General features: G+C 42.3%; 1 protein-coding gene across 1 annotated transcript in view; it reads left to right on the top strand.

Annotated features, from left to right (window-relative positions):
• LOC129701440 (sodium-dependent phosphate transport protein 2A-like) overlaps positions 1 to 12,097 on the top strand; it is a 46,823-nt gene extending 34,726 nt beyond the window's left edge. Inside the window, 4 exon segments of the mRNA XM_055642619.1 lie at positions 2,344 to 2,511; positions 3,477 to 3,593; positions 5,814 to 5,938; positions 8,570 to 12,097. Of these exon segments, the coding sequence (XP_055498594.1) occupies positions 2,344 to 2,511; positions 3,477 to 3,593; positions 5,814 to 5,938; positions 8,570 to 9,145 (986 nt within the window). The 3' untranslated portion in view covers positions 9,146 to 12,097.
• The last annotated feature ends 215 nt before the right edge of the window (positions 12,098 to 12,312 follow it).

Genomic DNA, 12,312 nt, shown 5'->3' with positions numbered 1-12,312 from the left:
TGGACCATTTGCATTGTAACTATTCACAAGTACCAATGCCTACGTATATATGTAGGCATGCCAATGTCTACCCATTCAAACCATACACTTTACATGAATTATATTACCTGTCCTCATTTTTCGCACCAATGAATACTGATTCACTACCATGTGCCCACCCATTGCACCAGACTATCTGCCATTTTCCCAACATGATGCCTCTGTCACACACTTCCGCTTTACTTCCCTTTCAGCATTTTGAAGTAACCATTCTCCCAGTACAATCAGGTTCACCCCTCCATCTCCACTGGTGCCCATTACACTTCCCACAACTTCTTTCCAAGCAGAACCTCTACTCTGCAGTTGACAACCTGAACTATGGAGAGGATCCTTGAAAGCTTGAGGAATCTCCAACATGCTCTCCTGGTCTCCTAATCTGAGGAAAGACATTCTTGCCATAGAGGGAGTACAGAGAAGGTTCACCAGACTGATTCCTGGGATGGCAGGACTTTCATATGAAGAAAGACTGGATAGACTCGGCTTATACTCGCTAGAATTTAGAAGATTAAGGGGGGATCTTATAGAAAATTACAAAATTCTTAAGGGGTTGGACAGGTTAGATGCAGGAAGATTATTCCCGATGTTGGGGAAGTCCAGAACAAGGGGACACAGTTTAAGGATAAGAGGGAAGTCTTTTAGGACCGAGATGAGAAAATCATTTTTCACACAGAGAGTGGTGAAGCTGTGGAATTCTCTGCCACAGAAGGTAGTTGAGGCCAGTTTATTGGCTGGATTTAAGAGGGAGTTAGATGTGGCCATTGTGGCTAAAGGGATCAGGGGGTAAGGAGCAGTGGAGAGAAGCTAAATCCACTTCTCTTGTAAGGAGATAGGGCAGGTATTGGATATGGATTTGGATGATCAGCCATGATCATATTGAATGGCGGTGCAGGCTCGAAGGTCCGAATGGCCTACTCCTGCACCTATTTTCTATGTTTCTATGTCTATGCTCTGTGGAAATGCAGCTTTTCAGTGCTCTACTCTGCATACAGAAAGTTAGAATGAGCCATGTGGCATGTTACTCATCTCGACAGACCAAGAAAGGATCTGAGCTGAGTAACCTGACTTTAACCAGTAAACTGTGAAGGTGCTAAAATCACTGAGAACTGATCTGCCAAGAACTCTGTTCCAAATTGATGTTGATGAGAATGGGATGCTGACATGAGCAGTGGGCGTTTCAGCTAAATCCACTTCTCTTTGAATACTTTGCACACCTGCCACTCTTCATCACACTGAAAATTCAGTGTCCACATGATAAAAATGGCTAGTTGAGTAAGTTATGATGACACGGCCAATTGAATCATCTCACATTGCCTTCAGAACATAAATGTCACTGGTGGGACAGTCAGTTGGTGAAAGACTCAAACTGGAATGTACTATTTGAACTAAATGGCTTTTTTTGTACCTTAATGTTCCAAATAACTTGATGCATTTTGGCCATTCCCTGCTCTTCTGAGTAGATCAGAAGCTAATGTGATAGGAGCGGAATTAGGCCATTCGGCCCATCAAGTCTCCTCCGCCATTTAATCATGGCTGATATATGTGTCCATCCTAACCCCATTATCCTGCCTTCTCCCCATAACCCATGACACCCGTACTAATCAAAGTACTGTAATCTAATCTAGCTTGAATGCTGCAGACTGCCAATGACCCAGACTCTTGTATGTCCAAGTATGGCCAACCCTATCTCCAGACCAGCAACACAAGAGGAAACTCCATACCTTGAGTGTCCATCCTATCTGTGACTGGGGGAAAGATCTATAACTAAAGACAGACACATCTGTGCATAAACAAAGTCTGAGCCAGTCTGCAGAAGCAGCTTCAGACTCAAGAACACTGAGCACTGGGATGGTTCAGCCTTGAGTAACTGGGCCTGCCTGCTACATTGTTCCGCAAGATTCCCCCCACCTACTCGCGAACCAGTCCCGTGAGCACGTGTGTTTAGGCATTATGCATGGACAGGAATGTCTTCACTCAATCACTGAGAGGCTGCTACAATTGCAGATATTGCAGTATTGAAGGGAAGATATTTTTGATTAACAACTGTCCGGGTTAGATATTTCACCAAAGCTTCAATATCAATATCAATCAATATCAATTTTATTTGTCACTTGCACATAAAGTGCAATTGAAATGAATTTGCCAGCAGCGGTACAATGAAAAAAAAACACAAAAAAAAAACAATAAAATTTTTTACCACAAACTTCATTTAACAATTCCTAGCTTCCACCCTTTGCCATTTCAGGAGCCTCTTGCTTGACTTGGAAACAATTGCTTGACCTTTCAATGTTTTTGTCCTTCGTCCAGGTAACCATTTGTTTGTGAATTCCACCATGCCTGATCTTGTAGTGGGGCTGATCCTGCTGGCTGGCTCGCTGGTTGTCCTGTGCACTTGCCTGGTTCTAATAGTCAAGCTACTGAATTCCATGCTGAGGGGGCAGGTCGCCAATGCCATCAAAAACGTCATTAACACTGGTGAGTCTCCATCCACAGCAAACAGCCTGAGACTTCAGATGTAACAAAGGGAGTCTTCGGTTGACCACAGCAGGTCAAGCACTTGCAATTTTTCTGGATAAAAGTTTGGTGGGCTGGATTGAAACTAAGTTCAAGAAGGGAAGTGGGCAATCAGGCAGCTGATATGAAGAATGGAAAATAGAACTCATAGAACATTTGACAGTAAAGCACAGATCAGGCCCATTCGGCTCACAATGTTTGTGCCGAACATGATGCCAAGTTAAACTGATCTCATCTGCCTGCCCATGATCCAGATCCCTCTATTCCCGGCAGGTCTATATGCCTATCCAAAAGCCTCTTAAACACCACTACCGTATCTGTCACCACTACCACCCCTAGCAGTGCATTCCAGGCCCCCGCCACTCTCTGTGTAAAAAAACTTGCCCCGCACTTCGCCATTAAACTTCCCCCTCTCACATTATAGCTCCGCCCTCTAGTGTTGGGAAAACAAATTTCACCCTGGGAATAAAATTCTGAATGTCGACCTTCCAGAATTAATGAATTTAACCCTACCATCCTCCATCAAAAGACACTAATGGACTTAAACATATCCCTTTAGCTTTAGCTTTTGGGTCAGTTTTCCAGCAGAATAAGCAAAGATCAGTGAGAACAGGTCCTGCAGTAAATTGAGAATGAGATGCTGCCATGAGCACTTTAACAGAGCATAAGGAACAGCAGCAAGCTTTACATCCAAAAAACAATAATGGCATTATATTCAAAAAGCAATGTAGTTCTGCCCAGTCATTTAACAATGCAGCAAACTGCTTCGATTGTAAGGATGCCTCCAATGTTGCTAATAGACAGCATTAATTTTTGACTCGTTATTTGACTGTTTTTGACTGTTCTATAATTAAATTGTGAGGACTCAGGAGATTGTTACGGTATCCCAGATGGAGAATTTATCACAGAATTTCCCCTGGTTTCAGATTTCCCATACCCATTTGGCTGGCTGGCAGGCTACCTTGCCATGGTGGTGGGAGCTGGCATTACCTTTGTTGTACAAAGCAGCTCCGTGTTTACTTCAGCCATCACTCCGCTTATTGGTAAGTTTGCATGCAATCAGTACTAGGTGCTTTCTGGTAGTCATGTCATGGATGCTAGTTAGAAACATGAAATGCTTTCAAATGGAGGAAGATACTACCATGTCTTGTTGTTCTGGCTCCATGCCGATGTTATCTGATTATTCACATCAACAAAACCGGGCAATGTTTTCCAATTGACGTATTTCTCCCATTCTCTTTTGAAAGTTACCATTGACCTTTTCAGGTTGATACTTCCAATTGAAAGGTCATTGACATGAAATGGTAATTCTGCTTCTCACACTAAGGGTGCTGCCTGACCTGCTGGGTATCTCCAGAATGTTCTGCTTTTATTTTGTACTTATGCCTTTCAGAGCTTTCCATAGATTCTTTAGCCAGTCAGTATACACACCCACAAACACTATATATATATACCTTACTTTTTTAATAAATGTTGGGTAATTCCCTTGATATTTTCTTTTTTCCTGTTTATCTTATTCTCGCTGTATTTCTCTTTCTTGTTTTCAATTGTTCTGCCAGTTTTTTATCTCTTTCTCTTTCTCTTTTTCTCGCTCCCATTTTTCCTCTATCTTCCTAATGGTCTCTCTTACTTTTCTTTTCTTTCGCTCTCCATTTTACTTTCTCCTTCTTTTCTCTCTTTATTACTTTTTCTTTCCCTCCTGCATGTCCAGCTTTCTACCTTCTTCCCTAATATGTCCACCTTGGAATCCATGCCTTGACTATTTGGGAATATCAACGACATATCCATCTCTATTTTGGCACTGCCAAACTTTCTACCATTTTGTTGTGCATTCCTTACTTTAGATTGTGAATGCTGTCCTCCAAATCTAATGTTTAAACTCATGCATCAATTTACACGTCCTCTCCTTCTGTATGTTCAACAACAAAATACTTTTTCTCCCATTCTGATTATTCTCTCATAATCCAAACCTCTGCTTTAACATGTTCATCTTCAAGGGCCTGTCCCACTGTATGAGGTAATTCATTAGTTCTCCCGAGTTTTCCCCTGATTCGAACTCGGAGAATGTCTGTAGCTGTAACTCAGATGAAAGAGAGAATGTGAAGATAGCATGAAGGGCCTGCCCCACTGTGCAAGGCAATTCAAGAATTCTCCCGAGTTTTCTCCTGATTCGAACTTGGAGAATGTCTGTAGCGGGTCCGTAGGAGTTCGTGGATGTCTCATAGCGGCTCGTACGAGTAACGGTAGGTACTCGGGGAAATCCGGTAAACTCGTGACGTTTTTTCAACACTGTGAAAAATGTCCACGATTAAAAAAATACTTGCGATGAAAAAAATTGTTACTTTTTACTCGTACGAGCTGCTACGAGACATCTACGAACTCCTACGGACCCGCTACGGACAATCTCTGAGTTCGAATCGGGAAAACTCTGGAGAATTCTTGAATTGCCTCGTACAGTGGGACAGGCCCTTCATGCTATCTTCACATTCTCTCTTTCATCTGAGTTACAGCTCCCAGAATATATAACATTTGCTGAGGGGAAAAAATCCTGGCAAGATGACTAAGAACCAAAGTAGTAAATTTAACAACTGCAGTGTATGGTTGAGGCAGAATTAGGACTATGTTGGTTGTTCAGCCATCTTCACTGGATCATTGTTTACTAATCTGATGGCTGAGGAGTTTAGAATTGGTTTCCCAAAAGATCGCCATCATGTGATCAGCAGGAAACGAGGAATAAAATGATAATGTAAGCATTCATTTAAGGCTAATGAACTTTAACAAATAGCGTTTAAGAAAGAACTGCAGACGGTGGAAAAATCGAAGGTAGACAAAAATGTTGGAGAAACTCAGTGGGTGAGGCAGTATCTATGGAGCGAAGGAATAGGTGATGTTTCGGGTCGAGATCCTTCTTCAGACACATTAGTGGGTCTCGACCTGAAACATCACCTGGGCATTTTGGTCAACTTGGGCCAAAGGGCCTATTTTCATGCTGTGTGGCTCTTTGACCATGACAAAACAATGTTGGATTCAAATACATTTTCTGTTTAAAGCTAGTGCGCAGTGCTGTGAAATATTCTACACTCCCCCATCACTGGGGGCAGTGGTTGGGAAGAACTCAGTCAGAAGACGAAAAAAACATTTATGAACCTGTTAGGGTGATAATGATTACATGAACTATTTGATCATTATCATTTCAATATTGTCTCATTAACTACATTATATTGAGGTGGTGTCCACCTATGCTGCTCTTTCCTACTTTCCAGGTATTGGGGTGATCAATATTGAACGTGCCTACCCATTAACCTTGGGATCCAATATTGGCACCACCACCACGGCAGTTTTGGCAGCTCTGGCCAGTCCAGGTGACATGTTACCAAGTGCTTTCCAGGTAAATATACAGCTTTTCCAGCATTGTTCTGAAACCTAGTCTTCAGTGACGAGTGCAAATGTTGCATTTCACACAAAAGCATACAGTTCATTCATTTTTCCGCCCCTCTTCCTTTCATACCCTGGGTCTGCTTACCTGGGCCCAAGCCTGGTTGCACACATTCTCAAATGGCATTCATTCTCAAATCTCATTCAATGGGCAGCTTTCAGTTATGATCTTGATTTACCACTAGTGTGGGGTTGGGCGAGAGGAACTGTTGCAATTGTCACACCTTGTCCAATGTATAAGTCAACAGAGGTGATGGGAAGGAGAGCTCACAGCATTTTCTTATCCTCCTCCACCCTGACATGTGGATTATTGCAAATCACTTTTGTTTCAAATAGGCTGAGGATTATGAAATCATCACAATGGAATGTGTGTGAAATTAATTAATTGTTGATTAATTTTGCTCAAAATTTCTTGGACCTTTAAAATGATAAATTATAAAGGCCCAGCAAAATAAAACATTATAGGTTGAATGATTAAGGCAAACCAATCTACACAGTGGAAAAACACAGTGGGGCTGCTTCATAGCTCCATTAACCTGAGTTCAATCCTGATCTCTGGTGCTGACTGAGAGATTTTTAGACTCTCCCTGTAACCATGTGAGTTTCCCTCAGATCGTCTGTTTTCCTCCCGTATTCCTCCCATGTACAGATGCACCATAGAAAGAATTTTATCAGGATGCAACACAGCTTGGTTTGGGAACTGCACCATCCAGGACCACAAGAAATTGCATAGAGTTGTGGATTTATACCTCACGCTGCCTCGGCAAGGCCAGCACCATAATCAAGGATGAGTCACACACTAGCCACGCCCTCTTCTCCCCTCTCCCATCAGGCAAAAGGTATAAAAGTGTGAAAACGCACACCTCCAGATTCTGAAACAGTTTCTTTTCAGCTGTTATCAGGCAACTGACTCATCCTACCACAGCAAGAGAGCAGTGTAGAACTACTATCTACCTCCTTGATGACCCTCGGACTATCCTTGATTGGACTTTGCTGGCTTTACCTTGCACTAAACGTTATTCCCTTATCATTTACACTGTAAAAGGTTTGATTGTAATCATGTATTGTCTTTCTGCTGGCTGGTTAGCACGCAACAAAAGCTTTTCACTGAACCTCGGTACACGTGACAATAAACTAAACTGAACTGATATTCCAAAAATGGGATTGTAGGTTAATTGGCCACTATAAATTACCCCCTAATGCAGGAAATTGGCAAACAGAATCAAAGTGTAATTGAAGTATAATGGAGAGAGAATAGTCTCTCATGTATCTGTGCAAGGACTTCTGTTGTTTGTGATACATATAAATGACTTGGATGAAGGTGTAAATACTTTGGTTAGTGAGTTTGCGGATCACTCAAACATTGATAACATTGTGGACAGTGAAGAAAGCTGTCAAAGGATACAGCGGGATAGAGATCAGTTATGGATATGAGCAGAGAAATACCAGTTGGAGTTTAATCTGGGCAAGTGTGAGGTGTTTCACTTCAGGAAATGAAACAGTTAATGGCGGGGGGGGGGGGGGGGGGGGGGAGGTTTGGAAAAGGTGCATGTGAAAAGGTGCATGTGAGGTTTAACAGGATACTGCCCAAAACTGAGGGTGTAAATTTTAAGATGAAGTTGGACAAATATGGATTGTTTTCGCCACAGCAGTGGAAGCTGAGGGGAGACAAAAGAGAAGTGTATAAAATGATGAGGATAATAGACAGGGTAGACAGTCAGAACCATTTTTCCAGGGTGCAAATGTTAAACGTTAGTGGGCATAACATTAAGGTGGGAGAGGGGAAGTTTAAAGGCGATTGTGGGGTAATTTTCATTACACAAAGAATGATAGGTGGCTAGAACATGCTGCCAGGAGTGGTGTGGAACCAGATACGATAGTGGCGTTTAAGAGATTATTTAAGATAGACACATGGATACGCAGGCTATGGAGCAATATGGTGCACAAAGGAACAGAAGGGATTAGTTTAAGTAGGCATCAACTTCGGCACAGTCTTGTGCTGCACTTTTCCATGTTCTAAACTGCAGGATTACGGGGGGGGGGGGTAAAGAGAGGGGGAACGGGACTAGTGCGAGACTTCATAGACTGATGGGTCAAATAGCCTCTTCCTGTCTTGCATAAGTAACGATTAAAAATTCCATCAAATTTGAAGAAATAATTATAAATGCTGAAATAAACCAAAATTAACAAAAATATATAACACCACCTTGCTTTTTCTCCTCATAACCTCCAGGCATTAATTCCTCATGTAATTTTCTCATATTCGCTTACAACTTCAAAGAGGCCATTTGGCCCGTCGTGTCAATGCTGGCTCTCAATGCATTCCCGTCGATCTCATTCCCCATATTTTACCCTATAACCCATTCTCTCTCAAATACCCATTGACGACACCCTAGTATACTAGCCACCTGCTCACAATAGGGATCATTTTTACACCAGCCACTTACTATTATTACTTGTCATACCATATCCTATCGTCATGACGGATAGAAAAATTGACAGTGCTAACTTTAACTGAATTCATTGTGGCTTTGCCTAAGTAATAATGAAGACTGATTATTATTTGTTTTGTTTTGCTTTGCAGATTGCGCTGTCCCATTTCTTTTTCAATATCGCTGGGATAATACTTTGGTACCCCATTCCGATCACCCGCTTCCCTATCCGCATGGCAAAAACTTTGGGTGAACGGACTGCCAAGTACCGCTGGTTTGCTGTTTTATATCTGATCATCTGCTTCCTTCTCCTCCCCTCGCTCATCTTCGGCCTTTCCATGGCAGGTTGGCAGGTTCTGATTGGAGTGGGTGCCCCGTTTGTTGGCATACTCATCTTCATTGGCATCACCAATGTCTTGCAGACACGTAGTCCCAAATACCTGCCAAAGAAACTCCACTCGTGGGATTTCCTCCCCATCTGGATGCACTCCTTGAAGCCTATGGACCGCATCATCACTAATGCAGCCGTCTGCTGTACGGACCACTGCATTTGTGCCGACAAGAGTGATACGCGAGAGGGCACCAGCCAAACTGAGTTATCTTCACAGATGAAGGTGAAGGCAGTTTGTGACAACCCAGCCATCGCCTACCTGGAGGAAATTTCAGTTGCCCAACCCTCATCGCCCAAACTAAATAGATTGCCTTTGCAAGATATCACACAGCTGTAACACTGCACTGAATTTCCCGTGTTCCTTTGACATTCCCATGCCTTGCAGAGCCCTTCCTTCCTTCTTGCCTTGTTTTCTTCTTTCCTTCCTTCTTGAAGATTGACACAAAATGCCAGAGTAACTCAGTGGGACAGGCAGCATCTCTGGATAGAAGGCATGGGTGACATTTAGGGTCAAGATCCTTCTTCAGACTGAGAATCGGGGGAAATGGAGACACGGAGAAAAGGAAGGGTAATGTGTGAAAACGAGACATCCTTGACCTTCTGTGATCAACGTCTCTTTTGATGTCTCCATTTTGCACATTACCCTTCCTAATCTTGTGTCTCCCCCACCCTCGGCTCACAGTCTGAAGAAGGGTCTCGACCCAAATAGTCACCCATTCCTTCTTTCCAGAGATGCTGCATGTCCCGCTGAGTTCCTCCAGCAATTTATTTCTATCTTCAGGTTAAACTAGCATCTGCAGTTGGTTCCTGCACCTTATTTCCTTCCACCCTTCCACCCTTTGCTCCTCATTCTCCCTTTCAATTTCCATCCTCCCTTTCTCCACCCCTTTGCTTACCATGTCCTGCTCTGGACAATGCTACTATGACCATAATCCTGAGATTCTATTTGCTCTTGATATGCACGGATGAATGTACCTGGAAAAGATCTACTATCCATCTACTGTTCTAGATCTGCAATCCATCTACTATTTATCACACTCAATGTGAATAGCTTTCTCCTGAAATAAGAGATAGTGATCCATTGTAAGATCCAATGAAATTGCCAGCTCGCTCATGAGTTAATGTTTCCTCCCAGTCTAAAAGACTTTCCCTATTGCCAATATTTTGTTTCAATTAATGAACTCAAAGTAATGAATAAAACAATATAATATATTTAAATTCCCCAATGGCTTTTGGGTGGGCTAGCATCAATAGTTCCTAAGAGATTCCTGAATGATCCTAGTAACCAACTAATATAAGCAGCTGTAATTAGTTTGTAAGTGCACCAAAAAGACCCCAGCAACCCTCCACGATGAGACAGACGTTCATGTGCATCTGTACATTGTTGCATCTACTGCATCTGTACATTGTTTTGTCTTACACTTGTGCTTGGTCCGCTGGAACTTTTGGTTCCTAACCATTATAAGTCCTCTTCCCAATCCCTTACTGACTTTTCTGTCCTGGGCCTCTTCCATTGCCAGAGTGAGGCCAAGTGAAAACTGGAGGAACAGCTCCTCATATTTTGCTTGAGTAGCTTACAACCCAACCCAATGAATTCTCCAATTGTAGACAAATACATAACCCTCTCCCTCTCCCTTCTTCTTCCTCCCTACCTTTCTTTGGCCCCACTCTTTCCCCTGTGCCCCACCTAAACTCGCATTTGTTTCCATCCCCCACCCTTCCAGCTTCAAAATCCGCAACTCTTGAATCCTTTTTTTTTATCATACCTTCTGTCTTTTCATCTCTGACGATTGCTCAACCATCTGCCTATCAAAATGCTACTCACCTGTATCTCCCGATTATTTGCCAGGCTGTCTCTTGCCCCTCCTCTCATCCAGCTTTCTTCTTTCCCTCCACAATCAGTCTAAAGAAGGGTCCCAACCCAAAACCTGTCCATATTCTCCGGATATGCTGCCTGACCTGTTTAGTTCCTCCAACACTTTGTGTCACACTTGGATAATCTTCTTTCCAGTGCTTCAATTCCAGTGCCATGTCGTGTCCATCAGAAATCATTCAGTTTGTATCAAGTTGTCCACTTTGTGATGTTTCCACTGTTTCCGTTCATGACAATATACAGATGGTAGACTGGTGACACAAGGATCAGAAATGCCAAACCATTCAACCGAGTGTGTCTAATCCCTTCGAACAAGAATCCGTTTCAAGGACTCGGAATCATTCCAATTTTAACATACACTGCATCCAGTGTTTCTTTTTTTCCTTTTTCTTCAAGTACTCTGCATAATACTGAAAATGTTGAGAGCAGTATGTGTTTCCTGAATATTCGCCTTGCCTGAGCAACTTTGTATTAATCTGTCCGAATCTATTTTTCTGCTTGAATATTGTTTTGTAGTCAACATGTTTTGTACTTTAAACAGATTTAAGGTCTTTGGTCTTTTTCTCTCCTTCATGGTGCAACTATGGTATATGGAATGGTTTACAAGAATGATTCTGGGAATGAGGGGGTTAGCATATGATGAGCGCTAGACAGCACTGGGCCCCTACTCGCTGGAGTTTAGAAAGTTAAGGGAGGACCTCATTGAAACATGCAGAATAATGAAAGGCATAATAGAGTGGATGTGGAAAAGATGTTTCCACTGGTGGGAGAGTTTAGGACCAGAGGTCACAGCCTCAGAATTAAAGGGAGCTCTTTTAAAAAAAGAGATGAGGAAGAACTTCTTTAGTCAGACGTTAGTTAATCTGTGGAACTCATTGCCATAGAGGCAAAGTCAGTGGATATTTTTAAGGCAGAGAGAACAATTCTTGATTAGAACGGGTGTCAGGGGTTATGAGGAGAAGGCAGGAAAATTGGATTGGGAGGCAGAGATCAGCCATGATTGTATGGTGGAGTAGACTTGATGGGTCGAATGGCCTAATTCTACTCCTATAACTTGTAAACTTGTGAACTTGGTTCATTGTTCATGAGGATGGAGATTCTGCTAACTTCCACAAACGTAATGCAAACATCCGTGGTCTGTTGATCCAAATACCTTCCCATTGAAGTGATGTTGGTTTAATTTGTCATAGGCAAACACTTTCTGTACAAACCAACCCTCTAACAAGCTACAGGCAGCTAGTGAATGTAAACATGGTCTCAGCATATCCAAACTCAACTCTTGATTAGCTTCTTTCTGGGTAATCTAACTTTTTGAGGTAATCTTTAATTATCATAATAAAGAAAGCTAACATCTAAATTATTTCCTTATAGCTTTCAGGTCGATGCTCAATTATATATTTCATATCAAAATTTATATCAAAATTATATCAAAAGTAATGTCTGCGAAAAAATTGTTGAACCAACACAGATTAAAGTTGAAACCCTCTACCCACCAGCTCCTTCACCAGAGCTTCACATTGTTGATCAGGCCAGCCAGCTGTTTTGTCCCAATTGGACATCAGCTTCGGGTGCCTGTGAATTTCGATGAGCTTTGCTGAAAGACTAATTTAGGACCTGTCCATGTGAGAACT

The sequence above is a fragment of the Leucoraja erinacea genome, chromosome 11 (genome assembly GCF_028641065.1).
Source record: "Leucoraja erinacea ecotype New England chromosome 11, Leri_hhj_1, whole genome shotgun sequence".
Lineage (NCBI taxonomy): Eukaryota > Metazoa > Chordata > Chondrichthyes > Rajiformes > Rajidae > Leucoraja > Leucoraja erinaceus.
Note: the sequence above shows the minus strand (reverse complement) of the source record. Positions and strands in the feature narration are given on the sequence as shown.